Source organism: Trematomus bernacchii, unplaced genomic scaffold (assembly GCF_902827165.1).
Source record: "Trematomus bernacchii unplaced genomic scaffold, fTreBer1.1, whole genome shotgun sequence".
NCBI classification, from domain to species: Eukaryota; Metazoa; Chordata; class Actinopteri; order Perciformes; family Nototheniidae; genus Trematomus; species Trematomus bernacchii.
Window position 1 is genome coordinate 3020204 of NW_022987840.1, and position 27007 is coordinate 3047210.

At 40.8% G+C, this 27007-nt stretch overlaps 1 protein-coding gene across 8 annotated transcripts in view; it reads right to left on the reverse strand.

Moving 5' to 3' along the window:
• The window catches only part of LOC117500509, a 78167-nt gene that overhangs the window by 40803 nt on the left and 10357 nt on the right, over positions 1-27007 (reverse strand). For 2 of the 8 annotated variants that reach the window (XM_034153381.1, XM_034153380.1), the window contains exons 16-21: positions 26577-26859; positions 25630-25658; positions 24710-24998; positions 24433-24473; positions 23890-24169; positions 23573-23616 (exon numbers count right to left, since the gene is read on the reverse strand). In XM_034153381.1, the coding sequence (XP_034009272.1) occupies positions 23573-23616; positions 23890-24169; positions 24433-24473; positions 24710-24998; positions 25630-25658; positions 26577-26859 (966 nt within the window). Of the gene's footprint in view, positions 1-12474; positions 12761-13692; positions 13741-14547; positions 14593-17247; positions 17396-18226; positions 18347-19371; positions 19626-19708; positions 19924-20105; positions 20180-20298; positions 20343-20549; positions 20815-20964; positions 20994-22913; positions 23200-23572; positions 23617-23889; positions 24170-24432; positions 24474-24709; positions 24999-25629; positions 25659-26576; positions 26860-27007 lie in introns of those variants that run through there. The other 6 variants (XM_034153384.1, XM_034153383.1, XM_034153382.1 and 3 more) reach the window with 6 other exon arrangements.

A 27007-nucleotide genomic window follows, 5' to 3' on the forward strand; every position in this document is an offset into this window, starting at 1 on the left:
GCAGTTTAGCGTCTACCAGGAGCGGGGGCGAGAGCACTGCCTTCACTGGTTAAGTTTGAGACGAATGCCAGATGCAGCGTAACCGGGAGCGGGGTGCGAGAACACAGCCTTCACCAGTTACCTGCTGAACGGAAAGAGTAGAGCAATGCTCCTACTCGCCGAACACGAGAGGGGTGTAATGTCCTACACCCACGTTACTAGCAGAGGGAGCGGGGAGCGAGAGCACTGCCTTCACCTAGCTGAGTAAATGAAAGTGCAAGGCTACTAGCAGAGGGAGCGGGGAGCGAGAGCACTGCCTTCACCTAGCTGAGTAAACGAAGCACGGAGCTACCAGCAGAAGGAGCGGGAGCGAGAGCACTGCCTTCACCTAGCTGGATTAAATAAAGAAGTTCAACAGGACAGCTTAGCCGGGCGGCTGCTGCTAGAATCAAGTACACGTCTACCAGGAGCGGGGGCGAGAACACTGCCTTCACTGGTTGAGTCAGAGACAAATGCCAGATGCAGCGTAACCGGGAGCGGGTGCGGTAACACAGCCTTCACCGGCTACCTGCTGAACGGAAAGAGTAGAGCAATGCTCCTACTCGCCGAACACAGAGAGGGATGTGAATGACCTACACCCAAGTTACTAGCAGAGGGAGCGGGAGCGAGAGCACTGCCTACACCTAGCTAGATTAAGCGAAGAAGCTTAACAGGGCAGCTTAGCCAGGCAGCTGCTGCTAAGAATCAAGCAGCACGCAGAACACGCCAGATGTTAGCCAAGTGGCCGCTGCTAATAGTCAGAGCGATACGTTACAGGGCAACGTTACCGGGAGCGAGAGCACTGCCTTCACCAGCTGAGTTAAATAATGAAGCTAAACAGTCCATGCAAGGTGTTAGTCAAGCGGCTGCTGCTAACAATCAAGCGAAATCAAGTCAAAAAACACAAGTGTTTAAGACCAGATAACTAGCTTCCAAAGAAGAGAACAGCACAGAGCTGTAGTTACAGTAGTAACCATGGCCAGTGCCTACACGGCTTAGAACCGTAGTTACAGTAGTAACTATGGCCAGTATTTACACGGCGTAGACCCTTAGTTACAGTAGTAACTATGGCCAATACTTAAACGGCTTAGAACCGTAGCTACAGTAGTAACTATGGCAAAAGTAACCGTGGCCGGTGAATGGCCACACATGCGGAGCACACAGCACACACAGTGAAGATTGTTCTCCGCATCTACCCATCCTAGTGCTAGGAGACTAGCACTAGGAGCGGTAAATACAACAATATAGCACTACTGCAGTCGCTGAGAATGAAGCTTAACAGTACATGCAAGGTGTTAGCCAAGCCGCTGCTGCTAACAATCCAGCAAGACCAAGTCAAAACCCAATGTTAAGACCAGATAATTAGCTTCTAAGGAATAGAACAGCCCGCAAGAACCATAGGCCATGGTTACAGCAGTAACCATGCCGTAGTTGCATGGCCTAGGACCGTAGTTACAGTAGTAACTCTGGCCAGAACTTACCTTACTCTCTGCACCTAACAAAAAACAGGCAAAATATGGCACTGTGGGCTTTCCATACAAATTAAATGAGAGACGCAGCTAAAGCTGGGAACTCAAATGCTAAAGATAGCTCGGGCACAACGCCACAAGCAGAACTTTCAAAAGAGCATCATAAGGGCAACTTTATGGGAGAGGAGGCGAGAACACTGTCGTCACCAGAAAGTAGCCAGACAATAACAAGACAGCAATCAGGACAACTTAGCTGGGAGAGGGTGCGGGAACACAGCCATCACCACAAGTTGACACGAACCTGTCCGTCGAGGCTCTGCACGGCGCACAGCCGGCCACAGCTCCTGGAGGACGCGTTAACAACCCGTAGCTCCGACTATCAGTCGCGAAGCTGCACGCGGCCAGCTGTATGCAGAGAAATCCCTCAGATCAAACGTTCAAACCTGAACGCTGTAGGCCACGGTACTCTCGCGCAGCGAGAAGATGAAAGGAACAGATCCTGATATAGCCGGTGTCACGTGGGTCACAGGTGACTTTGTTGTTATTGGTACTCGAGCTGCGCATGCGCACGATGGACATATCCAGTGCTAAAAGCACCGCCTCTGGCGGTCAGTAGGGACGAAATAGAACCTCAAATTCATCTAATATTACAAAACTGGAAAATTAACTTACTTACTTACTCTGATTGAATTACTTAAAGGACACCTATCATGCTATATTTAAATGATATATTGTAGGGCCATACCTATATAAGGTATATTTATACGTTTCTGTTTCAAAATACCAAACAGATCATGCATTTTAGCCATGCCTCATTTCGCTCTATGTGCTGTTTGCTGTCTACGGGGCTGATTCTGTGAGCTGCAGCTGACCACGCCCCCCTGCAGGAGAGGGAAGCCGTGCTCTGATCAAGTCAAGAGGGGGAGAAAAAAAGATCTCCGTCCTCCGTGTTTTATTATATCATTATAGGCCTATAGAGTTGTTATTCATTTGTTTTAAAGCTCAATAAATAACAAAGAAGACCTTTGACCGGCACATTTTGTCCAGAAGATTTAAACTTTAACGGACATCTTGACCGGCGAAAGAAACTGAAACTGAAACTCTGCCGCTCGGTCCCCTCGTTCCTTGGAAGAGGCGGAGAGGTGGGTGTTTGTCATCTGCTGGTGGACTAACCGGAGAGAATTACAGTGCTTGCCTCGACGGGGAGGGATTGCATTGAATTAAAGCAGCGGGAGCAAACGCTTGCCTCGGGGAGGGAGAAAAAAAGCCACAGCGGAGAATAAACAGAAGGGTAACCATGGTAACTATGGGCGGGAAGTCTTCTTCGCTGCTTTTGCAGACTACAGCGCCACTTACAGGCCTGGCATATGTACTACAGCGTCTCCAGCACTTTCGAGCAGCAATGGCCGGCCGTGGCCCAACCCCACATTCCCCTGATAGGTGGAGAGTTGGCCCAATAGCCGTAGCGCCACTTTACTGACGTCAGTAAAGTGTTCAAATCTGGATCAGTTTTTATCAGATCCGTTGCAGCCCCTTTTTTAGAGATTTGGGTATGGAGGAAAATAGAGAGGGTTGTGTTTTCTGACACTTGGTGAGTTCCCTGGAACACCGGGGACACATATTCATGTATAAAAGACGTACAAAAGTGCATTTTGCATGATAGGTCCCCTTTAAGAAACTGAGCAGCACGTCTCTGTTAAGTTTAACAGATCCGTGGTCCAGTAAAAACAACCCAATAACCAAACTAACTGATTAGTCGACAATATGCTATTGTGTAAATTGAGTGAAGAATTTCCTACATGATAAAACAAAAGGAAATACGTTTTCCAGTCAGATTCTGCTTTTAAACTCAGCTTGTTGTAGCCAACCTTAACTCAAACTAACATATGTGTACATACTGTAATACCTGTGCACCTACCTTCCTCCATTGTGTTTAGATCAGGTGCTGCCGAGGATCAAGGAGCTGTTAAAAAAATGTATTGTTGTTAGACTTTACACATACCTCTGTTGTCTCTTATACATTTAGGAAAGAGAAACAAAATGCTGTCTTACTTAAACGGTCCCCACACTAAGGGGCCCTTTACACGAGAACGAAACGGCTTGTATCTGCATAGTTTCTCTTGCGTATAGCCCTATTATTTACACGAGGCCGTAACAAACGGACCCCACAAACGATAACGGGTCCCAAGGTGGATAGATTTGCAAACGAAACGCTCTGGGGGGTCAAACGAGTCCGTGTAATCGCCTCTATACGAATATTTCCTGAAAAAATAACGATAGCCCCACCTCTCCCCGCCTCTGCTGCTCACTGTTGTAGCATGGCCAGTAGCTACTGTCAGTAGCTACTGCTAGTGCTACTGCTACTGACCATGCTACAGATGTTAGTACAACATCTACAGCTCGACCATGCTACAGATGTTAGTGCAAAATCTACAGCTCCTCTACCACAACCATCAGCAACAAGTGGACATGGAGAATTACATGAACTACTACATGTTGCTAAATCCACCGCGGGGCATAAACAGAAGGGTAGCCATGGCAACATTGCTCCGGGGCTGCTCCGGGGTCTTCTTCGCTGCTTTTGGTGTATTTTGTGGCGGAAGTTACAGCGCCACTTACAGTCCCGGCATATGTACTACAGCGTGTCCAGCACTTTCGAGCGGTCTCGTGTGGAAGTACAGCGCCACTTACAGTCCCGGCATATGTACTACAGCGTTTCCAGCGGTCTCGTTTGAACAGACACGTTAAATGAAACGAATGCATGTGAACGGAATACTTTTTTGAAAACTCATACTGTGCATAAACGCAAACGTTCCCGTGTAAAGGCAGCCTAAGACATTAACAATTAAAACTAGCTCAGGCTACACCACACATTGTGAGGCTCAGTTAATGACAACTCCAAATGTTCAGCCCAAGAAAAAAGTAGGCTACTATGAATACATGTGTGAACAGGCCCGCCCCTCCCTACACGCAGATCACTCAGATTGCATGGGGCCTCACCTCGCGGAGGGGGCCTCACCTTGCGGAGGGGGCCTCACCTTGCGGAGGGAGCTTCCTCTCGCGGAGGGAGCTTCCTCTTGCGGAGGCAGCCTCATCTGATGCACAAATGCGGCATATGAAATATGCATTTCTTTTAATATCTCCAGTTTTAAACGATATTTTTGGTTACTGTCCTATAGTATACTTTGGAATAATTTCCACCTGTTGTTATTTATCCTAATAATTATAAAGGTGTGCCTTGGAAATATTTGTTTACATAAATTGTGACCAAACCGTTTGAGACCCACTGAGATAACTTAGACTAAAGTGAACTATCTAAACACTCAGAGTCCTTTACCTCACTGAGCTGTAGTTATCAGCCTCAATCCAACAACAATCCGCGGTACCGATGCGCGCCCTCGCTCGGAGGCTCTCTCTCACTTTGGCTGTGAGTCTGATAAATCAACATCCCCCACTTAAATCCCTTACAGCGCCCATCGTAGGGCAAATGCTAAATGTTGCCGGCCCGGGGTGCAAAGGGTGTTTACTTTATTCAATTATTAATGTAAATGTATTACATCAAGGGCAGAAAATTAGGCAGAATAAACATTTACATTTTTATTTATTTTAAATGTTTTTAAATTAAAACAAACATTCTCCCAGCGCAGCGCCCCTCCAGATCTGGCGCCCTATAGGCGACCGCCTAGTTCGCCAGTGCCAAGGGCCAGCCCTGGTTCACACATGTATTTTTCTGTTACATGAACATGTTTAAGGCTGTTCAAACATGAGTTTCCTTTCACACCAGTCGAGCTGGGATTACAGATCCTTACATGTTGTTCATAGTTCTCCCTGGAGCGTTTAACAACTCTGTCCTCATCAAACACTGTGCTGACTGTAATTTGAAACTAGCTTTTTTAATCCATGTATTTATAGGTTAAAAGCTTTACAGCCCAGGAAAAGGACATTTCCACGAAGCACAAACTCCACAATAATAAAAGTAGCCTAGTTTTTGTATGTTTCTGAAACCTGCCATAACAGTTTCAGACGTATTTTTAAAACTAGACGAAACCCTAAAAAAACAGAAGCGTAAGAGATATGTCAGTGAGACAGTTATTAAGTGAATGTGTATAGTATCAGAATAATATACCCAAAAGGTCCATTTTACATGTCATTAGTGCAAAGAAAACAAAGATTAAGTATTAAAAAAGCGCCGTCAACGTTGTGACTTCTACTCTACCTGTAGCATTAGTTGTTGGAGTTGAGATCCTTTCATTAATGTTCAATAACTGCAGGACAGGAAGCCTGTCTCGTGAACGTTAAACATGTTCGTGCTGCACGTAGAGATAAAACTCACCGGATGTTTCTCTCTTTCTCCCTCAGTCTGCTTCCTACAGGTTCTCAATATCTTTCAGTATCTTTAAATTTTATGAAAACAGAGACAACGTTTACATCCCGCCACATTTCTACCTCTCGTTCAGTTTCCAGAAGACGAAGTTAAACGTGTGTGTCCTTTTCTCTGAAGTCACGTGGTTCTCTTATCTCTTTACTGCTCAAACCACCGCCCTTTTTCCTAACAATAAAAATGATATTAAATTATGAGGGATGAAAAAACATTCTGCCATACATTCTTAAAGATATTGATACTGTAGGAATCAGTACTAGTAAGACTACTCCCACAAGTGCTATGAAGAACCATTACTGTGTATCTTGTGAGTACTCCTCTGACAAAATTAAAACAATAGAAAACAATTATAGACTCACAATATTTATCATACTCAACATGAAGTTTAAAACAGGCAAAGTTGTCTTTCATGCCGAAGCCGTGAACTCCTATATTAAAGAAGAGCTATTGTGGACTGAATTTAACCAGCACATATATAATATGCACTTTATATACAGCACTTTTAAAAACAAAGTTACATGTGCTTTACATAGATAAAGCTTAATAAAAAGCCCAACCATAATATTAATAAAACAAATGACAAAAATAATAGAGCAGATAGGACATATTGGAAATAAAATGGCAGCATTAATAAAAACAAAATAAAAAGCTGTTTTAAACGGATACATTCTTACCAGTATTTTAAAGAATGTCACTGACTCTGCCAGACTCAGTCGTCACACAGACATTACATAGCTGCACTTTTGCTTATATAACATCTGGGGGTGCAGTGGTGAGGCTGGAGGGACGGGTTCGACTGGAGTGTAATACAGCATCACTTCAGAGGGGAACAACACACTTTAAAATGAATCCTTAAAAAGCATTTCATGACCTATATCCAACACGTGAATTTACAACTGAAATGAGAAAATCTAACACAATACAAACACATAACATTTCCAAATGTGTAGTATTGAATTCCAACAGGCATTATCTATCAGACAGCTCCCTCTAGAGCCACATAAGGCTTTGTATAACTTTGTTTACTCATGCGGCAGCTACTTTACAAGACTCCTAAACAGACTGGATATCTAAACATTGCTGCAGTTCCCCTTTAAATGTATAAACTGTACTTTCATCACCAAGTAAAGTCCTGCCTCGCTTCATCCAAACATACAAGTAGGTAAGGCTAAACAATTAGTTCACAGAAATTGAGGTTGGTTAATAAAGCAACGTTTGTGGATAACGTCAAAAGAATACTACCTTCTTCCAGTATCCCTCTGAACAACCAGTTTAATAAATAATAATAATATGTAAACATCTTTTTAAATCTAGGAGGAAAGTGACGTTCCTAAATCTGTTAACTTCATTACATCACTATGTCTGCTTCAACTTTTAAAACACTATTCACTCGACATGTATAATATTTATAAGAGTTTATTGAAAATGTATTTCGAAATAGAAACCATTGGCCTCCAAAAGTAAACACAACAATAGAATCGTTTAGCACATAAGACAAAAATTAAAGATAAAATCTGCATGCAAAACCTAAGGATAATCATTCGTGATCAAGCATCCTTTAATGCAGTGGTTCCCAAACGGTGTGCCGCGGTACACTGGTGTGCTGTGAGGCAAGTCCGGGTGTGCCGTGGGATTTTGTGACAACCATACGTTATTATTATTGCAATATACAACTACACAAAAATAATAATTTTTTAATTTACTATATCAGTACTTTGTATGCACTCATTTCATAATACAGAGGCAAACTCTATACCTAAAAACAATTATTTAAAAAAAAATCCTCACAGAACCCCATATTTCGCTGTTAACGCATTGCAGGTGGGAATTATAAGACCGTGACACATCGAAGGCTGAAGGACAACATTAAAACAGAGAAACACGCAAGAGGGAAATTAGAGCGCTTTCTTGTGCGGAGCAAACCACCAACCACCAGTGCAGAGACTGCCGACAACCCACCACCGAAAGAAAAGAGGAAAAAAACTGTCAGCAGACAGTATCATGAAAGTTACCTGTCTTATGGCTTCAGTTGGACCGGGGATGTCAACAATCCTCAGCCCGAGTGCGTCGGCGAGCGGCAGATTTTCCCTACAAATAGACGAATCGATATGTTGATGCTGACTCTATCAAAGAGACGTTTTTCTTTTGCAAAGAAATGGAAAGCCATACTACGGGAGAAGAAATATTCAGGGTAACTAATAACTATTTAAAAGAGAACAGTCTGACCTGGAATACGTGCGTCATTCTTTGCACAGATGGTGCGGCAAGCATGACGGGGAGAGTGAAAGGATCTATTGCTAAGGTGAGAGCACAAAACCCACATATCGTGACAAACCACTGCATTTTGCATAGAGAGGCATTAGTTGCCAAAACCATGCCCCCGGAGTTGACTGAGGTGCTGAATCAGGCTGTGCAGATGGTGAATTACATCAAATCAAGGCCCCTGAAATCTCGCCTCTTCTCCCAGCTGTGCGCCGAGATGGGAGCCGACCACCAAAGCCTGATCCTCCACAATTTTTAATTTTGTGACCTGTCTGGTTTAAATGAGTGTGTTGCTGCTTTGATGAAGCCTAATTTGATAAAGTTTCAAATTAATTTCTGAAATATTTCGTTAATAAATATTTCATGAGTAATATAGTTGTCTTTGTCACATTTTATTTGGCATTAGTAAATAATTATGCACATTTACAGATATTTTACATGATATGAGTGATAACACGTGTTATAAGGGCTATTTTGCACAATAGGTGTGCCTTGAGATTTTTACTTGTCCTTTGGTGTGCCTTGGGCACAAAAAGTTTGGGAACCACTGCTTTAATGTATAAAAATAGGTTAAAAGCAGACTCAATCCATCTGGGATTTGCTGGATCAAAACATTACATGTCAGGTGAGAACGCTAAATCATTTCTTACATCATTACATTACATGAATGACTTATGCCGCGTTTCCACTACACAGCCTCGCTCGGCCCCGCTCGGCCTCCTTTGGCCGCGCCCGGCCTCGTTAGGACCAGCTCACTTTGTGGCGCGTTTCCATTACAGTTTAGGAACCGGGTCAGTATCTATAGTAACAGTGTAGGCGGAGCGACGCTGCTTAAAACTGCCGTGACGTCATCTTCAATGCGACACAACAATGGAGATGTGAAAGCGATCGTTTGCTTGTTTTTTGCTGTGTGGTTTATTATCACAAGAAATAGACAAGAGTTGTTTCGAAAGAGGCGACGTATAGCAAGACGAGGTATAGAAGAAGCTGACGCGAGAGTTCGGGCAGTCCTCCTACGCCGCAGAGACTACAGGACGACTCGAATCACTACTAACTACAATGCTACTTGGTAAGCTAACGTTCGCTAACTAGCAATGTGTTTAGGCTCACTCTCCCTATACGACCAAAGTATTTCAAGTATTTAATTAATTGTAGCTACCACTTTTACGTATTAAAATATGTATGCTTTTGTTTGTGTATTTCAGAAGTTACCGACCGAGCTACCGAGTGGTGGAATGTGATTGTTCCATCTTTCACACACTCAGTGGGTGGAGAACTTCAGGATGCCTGAGGAAAACCTACGTGTAATACCTAAATATTCATTGTATTGTATTGAACATAAATACATCTTTTCTTTTTCACATACATGTGTTTGTCAAATTATTTAAACCAAAAAAATGTTATCAGAATTGACTATTTAGTAAATATTTGAATTTCAAGCACAAGTACTGCCCCCATAATAATAATCTAATAAATTAAGCAAATATCAAAGCAAACTATAAACATAAATACAAAAGTGTAAAACACAACAGAACTATATTCATAAATGCAAGTGTAAAAAATTGTTAACATGGATGGAGGCTAAAGTATCCACAGCATAAAATAATATGATTATGATGGTTTGTCTGAAAGACACAGCCTCAAGGTTCAAGGTTTTTTATTTTGTCATACGAACATAGCTAGTGTAGTTATGACAATGAACATCTTAGGTCACAGGCTCCTCCAACAGTGCAACACAATAACCCAGATCAACAGAAATATAGTGCAAGTAAATATTAAGCGCTGTGCACCGCTCTCTTTGTATAGGTGTTTTCTTTTGTTCTCTTCTCTTTGAAATATATAAGCAATGTGTTTGAGTCTAGCACAACGAGGGTATTACAATTGAGTAATTTTTCTACATGTATTTATCATGTATTCTTAATACCATTATGTAATGTTATGTTTTAGAGGAGGACCTCAAGCTAGCAAACTCAATTTCAAACAGTATGCAGAGTTGTCCTGCTAAAGAGTTAAAATGTATTATTTAACCAAGTATTTATTCTCTTATTTGCTTTAATTGCAACAGATGATAAGGTTTCACTGTGATAAGTATTCTCTTAAATCCATAAACCCCTGTACAGTGCTTTGTGGACGATGGTGTTTATGATATTTCTGACTGCAGAGGGACGCCTAGATGATGCCATCTTTCTGTGCGATCGCTGGTGGGTGCAATTATTTATCAACAAGCAATAAGATAAGACATGGCATTGATTCTGCTGGGCCAGTTGCCGTTCCTGCAGGGCCAGATCCTCTCCTCCTCGGTTTGTGCTGTTGATGCAGAGGACGTTGTGTCCTCCTCGCTGTTCCTCCTCGCTAGTCCCAATGTAATCATCTAGAACAGAAACATGACTTGTAAATTCCACAAACTACTGCAGCACAATACTATAAATAGCAACAACAACTATAGAAAAGACAAACTGAACGTAAACAATGGCACATATGGTGTTAGCAAACAATAGCTCTCGCTAATGCTATCTGCCTAGCTAGCCTTCGGGGCTCCATCGGGGTTGTCGAACATAAATGTAAGGATAAATAGACTTATTTGTTAGAAGTGAGCTTTAAAAACAGATAGGGACACAAAGCAGGGACACAAAGCAGGGACACAAAGCTTTCAAGCAAATAACACAGCGTTAGCAAAAACGTACCATGCAGACTCCAGTAACGCCGTTGGAGAGTCCAGTGTCTGTGTAGAGACCTCCTGAAAGACTTTGATATTGCGAGTTGTCCCGTCGAGCACCCGCTGGACCTTATCATCTGCAATATAATGGACGTCGTCACTTCCTCGACCGACCATGGTGTGCTTTTCTTTGCCATTGTTGTAGCTCCTCCGTTAACAAAAATGCTGTTTGTAAAAATGGATTATCTCGCGCGCAGATTGTGACGATTCTCTCCGACCAATCAGCAGCCGAGAGCGTTGACGTCACAAACACAGCCCGGTTGCCTCTGGCCCTGGCCCCACGATTTTATGAGGCCAGAAAAACTGAGAATTAGGACCAGCCGGCCGGTACTAGGCCAAGTGGAAACGCAACCACAAACGGGCCGCTGACGTCACAGCCCTCTTAAACCGGGCTGCGCGCTGTAGTGGAAACGCGGCATTACATGGTTTGCTGAATCTGATTTTAACCTTACAGGAAAACGTGTACATTTTATAAAATATGACTGGTCCAAGTGTAAAAAAGGGCAAGAGCTATGATTAAACATGAAGGTGCAAAAGCTATATTTTATAGAACCCCCTACAGAGACATTTACATTACTATTTCCCCATTGGAATCGTTTAAAGTGGACCTATCATGCTATATTGAAATGATATATTGTCGGGCCATACCTATATAAGGTATATTTATACGTTTCTGTTTTCAAAATACCAAACAGATCATGCATTTTAGCCATGCCTCATTTCGCTCTATGTGCTGTTTGCTGTCTACTGGGCTGATTCTATGAGCTGCAGCTGACCACGCCCCCCTGCAGGAGAGGGAAGCCATGCTCTGATCAAGTCAAGAGGGGGAGAAAAAAAGATCTCCGTCCTCCGTGTTTTATTTATATATAGTCTATGGTTTTATTATAGGCCTATAGAGTCGTTATTCATTTGTTTTAAAGCTCAATGAATAACAAAGAAGACCTTTGACCGGCACTTTTCTAATTTTGTCCGGAAGATTTAAACTTTAATGGACATCTTGACCGGCGAAAGAAACTGAAACTCTGCCGCACGGTCCCCTCGTTCCTTGGAAGAGGCGGAGAGGTGGGTGTTTGTCATCTGCTGGTGGACTAACCGGAGAGAATTACAGTGCTTGCCTCGACGGGGAGGGATTGCATTGAATTAAAGCAGCGGGAGCAAACGCTTGCCTCGGGGAGGGAGAAAAAAAAGCCACAGCGGAGAATAAACAGAAGGGTAACCATGATAACTATGGGCGGGAAGTCTACTTCGCTGCTTTTGTGGCAGACTACAGCGCCACTTACAGGCCTGGCATATGTACTACAGCGTCTCCAGCGCTTTCGAGCGGCAATGGCGGCCGTGGCCCAACCCCACATTCCACTGATAGGTGGATAGTTGGCCCAATAGCCGTAGCGCCACTTCTGTGACGTCATTGAAGTGTTCAAATCTGGATCAGTTTTTATCAGATCCGTTGCAGCCCCTTTTTTAGAGATTTGGGTATGGAGGAAAATAGAGAGGGTTGTGTTTTCTGACACTTGGTGAGTTCCCTGGAACACCGGGGACACATATTCATGTATAAAAGACGTACAAAAGTGCATTTTGCATGATAGGTCCCCTTTAAGAAAAAAAAATGTTTAGGCACAATGTACGTGTAGTCTAAAAAATGATTTATCCACAACATTCACTTATTTCCCTTTAGCTCATCAATGAGATATTTCTCCTCTTTCTCAAGGATTCTGTAGAAGACTTCTTTGGCACCTGCTGCATTCAGGGGACCACTGAAGAGTTTCCTCATCTGCTGCTGAGAGGTTGGGATTGCAATGATTTTATTATAAATCGATTGTGTGATGACTTTTCCAAGGAGCTGATCCAAAATGTCTTCAACACAGTTCACTCTGTTGATCAGCTCGGTTCTATGTTTATCCACAAAGTGCTCACCTGAGGAAGGAGGGAATAATGAGTAAAGTGTTGATGCCATGAAGCCAACTTGATACATTTCCAAACTTATATTTTATTTTCTATAACAGTGACTTCTCTATTTTGAATACAGTGGAGGAAATAAGTATTTGATCCCTTGCAGATTTTGTAAGTTTGCCCACTTACAAAAAAATTAACAGTCTATAATTTTAATGGTAGGTTTATTTTAAAAGTGTGAGTAAGAATATCAAAAAGAAAATCCAGAAATTGACATTATATAAAAGATTCAAATTGATTTGCATTTAACTGAGGGAAATAAGTATTTGAACCCCTTGCAACAAACAAGAATTCTGGCTCCCACAGACCGGTTACAGAAGTCCTCTTCCTTTAAAAAAGTACTCCTAATATCAACTTGTTAACTGTATAAAAGACACCTGTCCACAGAATCAATCAATCAGATTCCAGCCTCTCCACCATGGGCAAGACTAAAGAGCTGTCTAAGGACCTCAGGGACAAGTTTGTAGACCTGCTCAAGGCTGGGATTGGCTACAAGACACTCAGAAAGTAGCTTGGTGAGAAGGAGACCACTGTTGGTGCGATTATACGGAAATGGAAGAAACACAAAATGACCATCAATCACCCTCGGTCTGGGGCTCCACACAAGATCTCGCCCCGTGGGGTATTGATGATCATGAGAAAGGTGGGGTATCAGCCATCAACTAAAGGGGGGGAACTTGTTAATGATCTCAAGGCAGCTGGGACCACAGTCACCAAGAAAACTATTGGTAACACACTACAACACCATAATGCATAACATCCTGCAGCACCTGCAAGGGCCCCTGCTCAAGAAGGCACATGAAAGGCCCCTCTGAAGTTTGCCAATGGACATCTGAATGATTCAGAGAAGTGGCTGATCCACTGGAATCACAAACAAAAATCAAGTGTGCACCCACCGTCTACCATGGTGTATTGAGCTGTCTCTCCAGCTGAGGGTCTCGCAGCTGAAACAAATTGAGGGAAAATTACAATTAATTAATGATGGACAGGTTTAGTCTTTATGCTTTTTTTTTTTACATAGCAACATAGCAAAATACGGTCATTCAATGTGTCAATGCTACCGGCACTGTCATTGGCTGCCAGTTTAATAGAATGCCTAAGAATAAGACTGATGTTATTATATTCAACAAAATGAAAAGATTAAAAGCAACAATGTGTTACTCCACGTCTCTCAATACTGTTCAGCTTCCTAAGTCTACAGTATGCTACAACACATCAGCTTGTGTCCAAGGTAATTCCTATCTCAAATGAATGAATTGGGGCTGGGCCATATATGGATATCATAGTGAAATCATAATGTCAGACTATACTTAAGTGTCTTTTCCTGGTTAAAGTGCCTGCATTTTTGTGAAAGCACCAATAATCAATATATTTGACCAGAAATATTTGGAAGTTTGATTATGTCCATATCGCACAGCCTTAAATGACTATGCACGATTATTCACATTACTTTTTTGTAACTGTACATCAAAATTCAGTGTCAAGACAGTGTCGTTGTCAATGTGAAGGGTGCAGTTTGAGGAGAAATGTTAACCTGCAAATTCTGTAGAAAATATTCCCATTTGCTGGTCTATTATTTTTAACCCATAACCAAGCTGCAAACCCTGCTATATCTCTCCAATGTCATTTGTGTAGGGCTTTTAAGTTTTTGTGGACCAAAGACTTTTCGCTCTGGTGGAAAATAAATGGTATCCTTTTCAAGTCTTCTATTTTATAATAGCAAGAAAACCTAATGTCGATGAACAACTCACTGTCCCTTGATTCATTTTCTGAGGACGGTCCACTCGTAGCTTCCTCTGTAAAATAGATGGATATGGTTAGTCAGAAATATGATGGATGACAATTTGACATAAACTTTAGTGTAGGACACACTAACACTGCATGCTGTGATTGGCTGTTTAAACTGGTTAACCTGTTAAGCCCTGAGCCTGTTTTTCAGGTCTCAGGCTCAAAAATGACATTCCCAGAACAAATGACCATATCTTCCCTTCTAAAAGAGTTAAATTAATCATCTTTTTTCTCAAAGTAATGATAAACCTGTGAGTTGGATGTAGAAAAGTCAGAATCAATATAGATGTTTTTTATTTTATGCATGCAGTTTTGCATCAGAGCGAACCTATCTCTAGCTGTGACATCTGGAAACGGAAAAGCAGTTTTATTTCTTATGGATTATCAGAAATCATTTCAAAGAGGACACAGACACATTGGATTAACCTATGGATTAACTTCAGCAGCGTTTTTATCGTTTTAATGCCATTGAAGACCACTTTGGAGAGACTACAGAGCCATGGTAAAAATGTTAGCATTTTTAGCTACCTAGCGTCACCTGTTTTGATGTCCGTTTTTGCTTATAACGTCGCCATTTCGTATAATTCAGTGATAATGAGGGTACCCATCGATTCTGTGTCACCTCACGATGTCATGGATGTAGAGAAAATATAAATAATAAGGTTTTGTGAGTGATTTTCGATGCAGTAATCTGTTAGCATTTTTCGCTCGTTGCTAATTCAGAGGCTCAGTGTTAGCATTGTGGGTTTTCTTTTGAAAAAAAAAAAAAAAAGATCAGTTAGATGAGTTTCGTCCCGTTACATGGATATAAAACATTCATAGTTTATTAAATGAACATGCCCTCAGACACTGTTTCCTGCAAGATGTTGCGGCAGTGCCCCGGTACCGGGGTCTCTCGGGCTTAACAGGTTAAAGGCAATGAATGATGATAATTTGTTGGGTTTTGTAATTCCTCTCTTGTGCTTATTGACATGTTGCCCTTCCAAAAGTGTTCTCAGGGTGTGTGCAGTTCAGCTGGCAGAGATGTTCACAGACATCTTCAACAGGTCCTTGCTGCAGTCTGTAGTCCCTGCATGTTTCAAACACTCCACCATCGTTCCTGTCCCCAAAAAGACTAAAACCACCAGCCTCAATGACTACCGCCCAGTAGCACTCACCTCCATCATCATGAAGTGCTTTGAGCGGTTAGTCAAAACATTCATCACCTCCTCCCTCCCTGACTCTCTGGACCCCCTGCAGTTTGCCTACAGAGCAAACAGGTCCACAGACGCCATCGCCCTCACCATCCACACTGCCCTCTCCCATTTGGACCAGAGGAACACATATGTTAGAATGCTGTTCACTGACTATAGTTCAGCTTTCAACACCATCGTGCCCTCCAAGCTGGTCATCAAGCTCAGAGACCTCGGGCTCAACAGCTCCCTCTGTGATTGGATCCTGAACTTCCTGACGGGCAGACCCCAGGCAGTGCGGATGGGAAACATCACATCCTCCACCCTGATCCTCAACACCGGAGCCCCTCACGGCTGTGTGCTCAGCCCCCTCCTCTACTCCTGTTCACAAACGACTGCGTGGCCACACACAGCCCCAACACCATCGTGAAGTTAACTGACAACATGACTATCATCGGCCTGATCACCGACGGCAACGAGACGGTGTACAGAGAGGAGGTCGAAAACCTGATATCTTGGTGCCAGGATGAAAACCTCCATCTCAACATCACTGAGGACCTGACATGGACTCATCACACAAACAAAAAAGAGAAATCTCCAACGAGGCGTTCTGGGGCAGCATAGACAGTTATTTTCTGTGTTAGAGTGTTACTCGCTACAGGGTGTACTTTGAGGGTTTGTGACTGCAGACCGTTTACATGCATAAAAACCTTCATAACACACAAGGGGACGGGTAATAACCGGAAAAGCATGACATGGGACCTTTAACATTCTTATGAATGTAATGGAAATGTCATTTCAATAACTGTAAAAACAAAACAATTTTTTTTTTTTTTAATATGCAGCATCTTACCATCTGAATCACCAGAGTTTCGTAACTCAACTGAAATACAGAACATACAAAATATGGATTTTTCACATTTTGTTTTTATGTATTGTATTCTTATCAACACATTAAAATAAAGTTCATTTTATTATGTTTGGACATACAATGGGATTGGGATCTCTTTAATTTAATATAATCCTTTTTGCATAACACCTTGGTTAAAGGTGGGGTAGGTAAGTTTGAGAAACCGGCTCGAGATACACTTTTTGTTATATTCCATGGAATGCTCTTAACATCCCGATAGCAATGAATATCTTAAGTGCTTTGACAAAAAATCCATACAAAAAATTCATCTGTGGAAGCCGTAACACTGTAAAAAGCACGACCAATCATTTTAGCAGGCCCGGCTAAAATAACTGGATGGCCTACCTGCCTGTCAGCTTTCCATCTGTGCACAAACTTATCTCGTGCCCTCATTGGTCACGTGCGCGTTCGTGTGTGTTGGAGGAGGGGCTCTGTAAGGAAGTGGCAGATATTTTCCGGTTGTGTATTTTTAAATTCCAGCGCACTCGAGCTGGTTTCTCCAAAATCACCTACCCCACCTTTAATTAAAAGGTAAAAGAAAGATTATTTTTTTCATACAGTAAGTAATAATGGCCACTGACCTTTCAGAATCTTGTGGCTCCACCGTGGTTTGCGTTTCCCTTTCTTAAGTTGTGAGAGTGTAAGGTTGAAGTCACTGATTGGATTCTTAAAGTGCACGTCAAAGAATATTGAGCGTTGGCTTTGGCTACTATTGCTGAGGGTTATTTTCTATGTGAGAAGAAAAAAAATAAATAACAGAGAGAGATGACAAAACCAGATGTGAGGGTCAATATTGAATAAACTAAAGATTTCAGTAGTTAAAAAAAAAAGTGAATTAGTCACATGGCGAACAGAAAAAATGATGCTGGTTATTTCAAATGGAGAAGTCCTTATTGTTGAACTTAAGTTTGATGGTATATGCATGCTGGTTTTTGACTAAGTCCACAATTTGATATGCCACTGGTAAATTACAAGCATCAATTTTCTCACATTCGCTCCCCTAGATTAACACATTTTGGCTACTGAACCATAGCTAATTCTTCTGTCTGTATGGCAAATCTTATTATTATTATGTATTTATTAAACAAGGAACATGCATAACAATACATTAATTACAAAAAGGGAAGAGATTATGTATGGTATAATTCAGCTATTAGCTCATTTCCATCTGCAGTCCCTGGGTAGGTAAATACATAAAAATCAACAAAAGAGCAGATCTATAAAATACAAATACCCACATATTTTATGCTCAGCTCGAAACATATTCCAATGCGTGGTGGTTGTAAATTAAAAAGCTGATGGTGCAAAGATAATCCACCTCAGTGGGATGTTGAAGTCTAGTGGAGATCTTGAGGTTCTGACTATTTGTGAGTTCCCTTGATATTGATATATTAAACAGTAGCCATTTTGACGTCTCACTGCAAGGTTGACACAGGTTTTATTTATAAATAAAATAAATTAATAACTGTCCCATTTTAATTAGTGTCACATCCATTCTAGTCTAGTCAGCATTAACAATAGCAGGAACCTGGCCCAATTTACTGGCAATTCAAACTGTACCTCTGGGCAAATCTCGGCTGTTGTGCCTGCTGTGAGGTTGAAACCTTTGTGCAGCGTCAGGCCCTCGTCTGGGCGTGGCTTTCGGATGAATTTGTATTCTTTATTGTCCTTGTCGATGGTCTGGAAAAATAATTAAATCTAAGCACAACCCTACTTCAAGTTTACAGTAAGAAACATCTGTGTTTAAAATGCATTCATGAACAATAAGGTTTTATCAACAGAGTATTAGGGTCAGTATCTAGAAAAATATATATTTATTTTAGATTTTGTTATTTCAGAATGGCCACTGAGGAAAAGGTCATGATAAGAAAGTCATACCTTCGAGACAAAATGTCTTTAACGTTTTGAGAGTAACGAAATAAGTGAGATCAAACCAAGCTGCAGCGTCATCGACAATTACCACCAAATAGGTCTGAGGCACGTCTGTGATTGTATTTAACATTTATAGCAACATGTGAAACAGTTCAATTGGCTTAAATGCTTTGCTGTTTGAACCAGCTCTCCATGGAGCAGAACCTTCCCTCGAGATGATCTAAAAAACTAAATGATATCTCGCTTGATAAGTATTATCAGGGAACACGTTATAACACAATGATAAGTATAAAATGTCAACCAAGTATCGATCATTGAGAGTCATGTTGCAAACATAGCTTATAGTTTTGGGCAGAGCTAGCTCTGTTTGTAGGGACTTGGCTTGGCGACCAGAGGGTTGCAGGTTCAAGACCCTGTAGGGATCAAGTGAAGAGTGGGGACTGATACTTTGTGAGGTGGCAGTTGGTCTCCTGTTCATGCTGAGGTAACCTTGAGCAAGGCACCAGAGCCCCACACTGGGCACTGTAATATAGCAGTCAACTGCTTCTTGTTTAAGGATGGGTTAAAGGCAGAGACTAGAATTCACTGTGTGCGGTGCTGTGTTCATGTTTGACAATTGGAAGTTGATTGTATTAAAATCCTCCATTTCCATAACACACAATAGGACCCTTTTAAGATAATATTTCCTTCATATGTTTTCCCTCACTTATGACTGTACTCTCATAACATGACTACTTTAAGAATTAAAGATGTTATTTTCACAATTCAGCCCAAATACTCCATTGTAGGTTTTGATTTCATTTTGAATGTGTGACAGTAAGATATTCAGTAACCTCTTTAAGAGCAGGATCGAGCGGGGTCAGGTAAACATGAAGAACGGTGCAGGATGCGTAGGCTTTTGAATAAATCAACACATTACAGTGTATTTTTACTGGAAAGCCCATTTTCATCAGGACGGCTCTTGGAGAGAAAACTGGTTCAGACAGCTTGACATGGGACGATGTGACTTCAGACACTTTTTCCACAACATCTCCACAGTCATCTATGTGCAGGACTGCAAACTTTTGCAATATTTTAGGGATGTCATCTGCATAGTATAAAGCACAATAAATGAATGTGAATAAAACAAATGCATTGATTATTTTGTTATTTTCCTCCATGATCACTTACCTATGCAGATCCAGTGTGGCAGGTACACTTCAAATAACTTCCCAGAAATCACTGTGATGTCTATCAGGGGACCTGCAGGCATGTATTTCATCATCTCCATCCTCTTCATGGGTTCCTCCGAAGAGCAAAACTGGTACTTAAAGCTGACCTTTTCCTGACAGACCCAGCGCAAGCCAGAGACACTGCATTCAAAGTTTCCCGCTTCAGACTTTAGGCTAAAATATAATGAAAAAAATACTGAGTTTGTATTTGGTACAAAATGTGGCATTAATACTATTGGGGAAATATTTGTAGCAGATCTTAGTGTTCTCTCTGTGAAGAAATCCAAAGACCGAAGCTTCAGTGTTTACTATATTTCCAGTTTGATAATATGCAGTATTTAGGAAACTATTTGTACCTGTAAGTTGATGCCTCATCTTCATCTGTACTGTTCACCTCAGGTTCAAGTTTAGTCCAGCCACTGGAGTCCTTCTGCAGAGGACAATCATTTTTACAAATAAGTGAAGACGTGACTTTTGGAAAAATCACATAAATTAACCCATACATGATCAAAAAATAACTGAATACATAAATAAAATGTAAGGAATTACCATCATTTCTTCACTGCCCTCAAGCTCCAAGCTTCTTGAAGGCCCTTGTGGAGAAACAAGATTTTTGTTGAATGATGTTCCTTAAAAAAATGTAAATTAAATCATATGGTAACTTCTATGCCCTTTAGCACTACGTGCTACATAGCGCTGATGTAGCAATAGAGCAAATTTGTTATGTAGGAAAAACTGGTGAGTGATGTCTTTTTGGAAGCTTGAAATAATACAATAAAAATACACTTGGCTTTTCACACCTTTGGATCCTAAAGTGATGTTGGACAACTTTTGCTCCAGACCATAATCGTCTTCTTTCATCTTCTTTAAAATTTCTGTTGTCACCTCCATAGACTGTTGGCCGTAGATCTCCACCATCAGATCCACAATCTCCACTCTCCCTGCCGTCTCTAATCTCTGACTTGAGATTCTTTGGAGGCCACGCTTGAATTTCTCGAGCTCTCCATCACTTAAATCTTCCAGTGTTTCCAGAAGCTTCTCCTCCAGTGATGCCACAGTTACTTCCTAATGGATTCAATGTCATCAGAGGGAATTCAATATAATATATCCACTAGTTGAAAACATTTTCCACCTCTTTACTGTCAACATTTGCAAACTGTAAAACCTAAATGAGAGCCGTGTTGTGTAAAGTGTGTCTGATGTGATATGACTCACCTCCTTCGGTGGTTTGGACGGATGTTTATCTAAGGAGAAAACCAAGGAAAATCCTCATCATGACTGATTCAAAATAAGATTAAACGGCTTCTTAAGGAATGTTTTTTTTTTTTCTTCATTACTGCACTTGAGTTACGAAGAATCAAAAGTGTTTAATAATCGGGAGCCGTGTTCAACAACACGAAAACGATATAAGCTATATAACTGCATATATATAACACTTTCATTTACAAACTCCCCCACAACTCGTGCAGTATAATCAAAGTCTCATTCATCCTGGCACTAGCTCACTACTTCAGATGTGTGCAGAAGAGTAGCGCATTTCAAAGTATGAGACTGTTAATGCAAAAGTGTTTCAAACAGTGAGGTTGTTTTGGGATAGTTGTGCTGTTATTAAACACGCCCCCCATTTACTTCAATTAATAGAAATGTCTCCATTTCTTTATTTGTTACTCACAGTGGAGTCATGCAAGAAAACAGATGTCTTCAAGAATTAAAGATAAATCAGGGTGAGTAATTGTAATCCAGAACAACTGGTCATTTTGTAGGTTAATTATTACTTAAAATAAAAAATACAAAATACAAAAGCATTGCAACAATTACAAAACTCATGACTATGAACTCTTCTGTGTGATGTAGCCAGTGTTGTAGTCAAGTCACCAATTCACGAGTCCAAGTCACTCTCGAGTCACCACTCTTCGAGTCAGAGTCCAAGTCCGAGTCACCAAGGGAGAGTCGTAGTCGAGTCCGAGTCAAAGTCCGAGTCACCCAAGGAGTGTCCGAGTCGAGTCCGAGTCATCATTACCTGTGTTCGAGTCCGAGTCCAAGTCCGAGTCACCCAAGGAGTGTCCGAGTCGAGTCCGAGTCCAAGTCCGAGTCACCTAAGAAGAGTCCAAGTCAAGTCCGAGTCACAAGTCTTCATGTATTAATCTTCGTGGATATATGTGTTGAAATGTAGCTGCTCCTCTACATTGCTTTTATCCTGTCATGTTATACTAATCTGTCTATTGAACTGCTGTGAAGCCAGTTTGGCTACAATTCTTGTAATAGGTGCTATACAAATATAAAGCTTATTACTAATATTAATATTATTATTATTATATATAAATAAACCATGTTTAAAATGAGTTACCTTTTAGAGAAGTGATTATATTTGTATGCCAATATTTTCCTATGGTAAAGTTTTCGTTTTGCACTTTTATTTTGATAGTAATAAGATCGGGACTCTTATTTTGAAGGAACTTTTACCGGTTAAATCGGTTTACTGATAAAGATTTAGCCCCAGAAATCACATGGCTACTTAGCATGCAAAATGACATCATTCTGCATGTTAAGTAGCCATGTGCTTTCGTGTTATCCTGAGTCTTTATTTATTGATTAGATCACGTTACTCTGATGATAGTGTTCAAGACAGCCTATATGTCTGAACTCGATCCTTAGAGTAATGTGTTACGGAGCCTTCTCTTCAATATTGTTTCCACAGAGCATTTTGCCTGCTCTTTTCCAATGTGGAAGCAGAATGTGTGAAAGCATACAGCACGATGCGGGGTGTGTCTCTAGACATCTTTAGACTGGAATAGCGGGGCCCAGTACGTGAACTCGCCTCTCAGCCGGTGCACACGCCAGGATAGAGGACATCAGACTCCATAGAAAACTTGCTCGAGTCCGAGTCCAGTCCAAGTCGGAGCTTCAATGTACAAGTCGAGTCCGAGTCATCGTGGGGGGGAAAATACGAGTCCGAGTCCAAGTCAGCGTACGCGATAATTCCCGAGTCCGAGTCCGAGTCCAAGTCATCGTGCGCGAGAATTCACGAGTCCAAGTCCGAGCCGCGTCAATCAGTGCGCGAGTCCGAGTCGAGTCACGAGTCCCGAAAATCGGCACTCGAGTCCGAGTCCAGGACTCGAGTACTCCATCTCTGGATGTAGCCGTTTTTGTTTTCTTTCTCTTACCTTTGAGTCTTAAAATAGTCTCTGATAATCTCTCCACTAGATCAGATCTGTCCATATCCATTAAAACCTCCCTGGTCACCTCCACAGACTGCCGACCACAGGTCTCCACCATCTGATCCACTAGCTGGAGTGCACTTTCTGTCCAATTGGGATGTCCATGAAAGGAGTAGGATATGCTCTTCTGGAAGTATGTGAACGGCAGGTACCACTGAAATCTGTCGAGCTCATGGTCGCTCAAATCCTTCAGAGTTTTCAAAAGGATCGGTTTCTCTGCTGCAATTTGTGCCTGACGGATGTGTAAGAAAAGGTGTGATTTCTCTATGGAAATGAATATTACTTTGTATTCATTTCATCAGTCAGTGTTTCAGACAAGAGGATTTTATAAAATGTTTACAAGATCTCTCAAGTCAAAGACACACTAACATCAGTTCTATTAAATATGTTTATCTTTTTTCTTGACAAATGCACATTTGTATATGAGTGTTCAGACTTCAGTCTGCTAATCTGATCAGAACATCAGTGGAAGAAAAATCATTTTCACAGAAGAGATCAACCTTAAAAATGGTTTGGTTTGCATCATAATGTTTATGTTCAAGATGGATATGGTTAACAACTTGCATCTATTGAATGAAAGCTGTGATGTGTAAAGTCAGACTCACTCCCTCGGACTGTGCAGGTCGATGTTCATCCACAGAGTACATCTCTGAAGAGAGAAAATAAAGTGAATGTCTAACACACAAGATCCCAGCAACTAAACTAAACTACTTGTTGAGAGTCTGGTCAGTTGGTATTTTAATATTTCTTTAATGTTTGCATTGATTCCTGTGCCAATTTTTTTTAATATTTTACATTGATGATTGATGACACCGAGGTTTCACAATTACTTTTTTATTAGGAATTATAAAATATATGAGATATAACGTTTATGAAAAACGTGTTTATGTGATGTGAAGTTTTTTCTTCTTCTTTGTCTTACCTTTGAGTTCTAAGTTTGTAAACCTCTGCCTCAGATCAGTCCTGTTAATGTCCTTCAAAACCTCCATGGTTATCTCTACACACTGTTGGCCAAAGATCTGTATTATCTTTTCCACTGTTTGAGCTCTGCCTGTTGAGGAACTCAAAATCCACGAAACATATCTCCGCTTCTTCTTGGAGACAATTAAATCCAGGGTCTGCTTGAATTTATCTAGATCCTCGTTTCTCAAATCATTCAGAGTTTCCAAAAGCAGATGTTTAACAGCTGCCATTGTTGCTACCTGAAATAATCAATACATTCATCAGACATCATTCATCAGTGTATATTCCTCTTGGATGATTACAAATGTGTCTATTTGCATCTCATCCCTTTTAATGTTTTCCCTTTAACTCTTATAAACTGGTTAGTTGTTGTTGGGTTTGACAGACAGACAGACAGACAGACAGATCATCATAGATAAGTCGATCATGTGTTTGGGTCATATCATTATCTGTTGAAGGAAAGGTGTGTTGTTGAAAGTCAGACAGATGTGACATTACTTACTTTCTGGATCACTGCAGGTCGCTGTGCCTCTGAGTGTTTCTCTGAAGAGAAAAGAGGTGGAGATAAACCAACTCAATTCATTTTACCCTCTCACAAAATATTAATCATTGTTCTGATTAGTCATAAAACCTACTTTGTACGCTACGATATAAATACATTATAAATACATTATAAATATTCGTTTTTTATTTATAATTAAAAAGAAGAATACAGAGCTTATTAACTTAGGATAAACAGGTTTGATGATTTAAAGATGTTTGTGTCATATTAGTCTTACTTTTGGGTCCTGAGCTGCTTTGTGACAGCCTCTGCACCAGATCAGTCCTGTTCATCTTCTCAAAAGCCTCAGTGGTCATCTCCAGCAGTCTGTGATCGCCGTGATCTTGCACCAAAGAAAACACCATGTCCTGCCTGTCTCTCATCATTAGCCACCTTAGTAAGATCTGTGTGTAGCCATTGTCAGAGAGAATTTGACTCAGGACCATCTGAAAACTCTCTAAATCCTGGTGACTCAAATCTTTCAGTGTTTCCAGAAGCAGCTCTATGACAGACGCCATCGTTTCCACCTGGTAAAATCATAGGAGATGTTAATGGGGCAAAAGAGCAAGTTCTCAGCTGGAATGATTACAGATTATTTTTTGTTTACAACTAGTCAGTTTCAGTGTTTTACAAGAGTGGATGTGGTAAGAGAACATCAGCCATGTCACGCACAACGTATCAGTACACTTTATATTGTTCATCCAATTCATCACAAAAACATTTTCTTTTTGTATAAACGGCGTGTTTGATTCATGACTTTATTTGACCTCCTAGGTAACTCTTTCAAAGGCTGTGGTAGAAACATGTGATTTAACAACTGAGACGCAGTTTAACCAGTTGCATGTTTTTATTTTTGCATCAGTATTGTGAATTTCTCTTTCTCAATGTTAGAAAAACAACTCATGAAGAATGTGCTATAATTTCCCCTCCAGCAGACATAACACAAATTAACACTATTCATAAATTACATTGATGCTTAGAACATACAGTATGTGTACCTAACTTGGCGTGATCAGATTATTTCTGTAAGAAAACTATCCGAGACCAAAAAATGTTTGTATCATGAATAATGTTCAGGAAGGAGATTATTTTCAGTCTTCTAAATCTACTGAGTCAAAGCTGCACTGGGTGGAGTCAGAGTGATGGGACATTACTCACTCTCTGGATCAGTGAAGGAAGTGGTTTCTCTGAGGAGAAAAAATGGCACACGACTGATTCAAAATCAGACTATGGACAACTTTAGTCAGATTGAGTTACTTTTGAAAAAAATAACGTAATATGAATAATTAAACTGCAAAATAACACTCAAATATGGTTCATGCTGGCATCATTCAAATCAATCACAAAGAGTGAGAGGTTTGCCATTATATTATTAACACCCATTAAAGGAACACTACACCCACAAAATGACCTTTTAATAGAAATGACTCCTCCCTTGTTACCTTTAATTCTTCAAGAAACAAAACAGAAAAAAGTATTGATTAATAGGGAGCTATGTTTAACAACAGAACAACTTTATTAACTGTATGACTAAAACTATATAAAACATCTATTTACAAACTCACACAACTCCTGCAGTAGAATCCAAGTCTCATTTATCCTGGCACGAGCTCAGTACTTCCTTAAAACATGCATTTTCACTAAACCTTCCCGTTTTATACATTTCAAGGCACAGACGGGTACTCCACGTGCAAGTATGAGACTGTTGATGCAGAAGTGTTTTAGAGGTTAGGTTGTTTTGATAAAGTTGAACTGTTATTAAACACGCCCCCATTTACTTAAATTCATAAAGACGTTCTCCATTTCTTTATTTGTTACTCACAGTGGAGGCATGCAAGAAAACAGATGTCTTCAACAATTATAGAGAACTCAGGGTGAGTAATTGTAATACAGAACAACTGGTCATTTTGTAGGTGAACTTTTCCTTTAAATCAAAAACACTCCAATACAAAAGCATTGCAACAATTACAAAACTCATGATTATGAATTCTAAAATATATGTATTAATCAGAATCAGAATATCTTTATTAGTCCCACAGAGGATTACACATCCATGATACACAGATGATTGTGTACTGTAGCAGTTTTTGTTTTCTTTCTCTTACCTTTGAGTCTTAAAATAGTCTCTGATAATCTCTCCACTAGATCACTTGTCTTCATGTCCATTAAAACCTCCCTGGTCACCTCCACAGACTGCGGACCACAGGTCTCCACCATCTGATCCACTAGCTGGAGTGCACTTCCTGTCTGATAGGGATATCCATGAAAGGAGGATATGCTCTTCTGGAAGTACGTGAACTGCAGATACCACTGAAATCTGTAGAGCTCATCGCCACTCAAATCCTTCAGAGTTTTCAAAAGGATCTCTTTCTCTGCTGCAATTGGTGCCTGAATTCAACGGATGTTTAAGAAAAGGTGTTATTTCTCTATGGAAATGAATATTACTTTATTTTCATTTAATCAGTCATTGTTTCAGGCAAGTGGGTTTCCTACAATGTTGACAAGATCTCTCAAGTCAAAGACACACTAACATCTG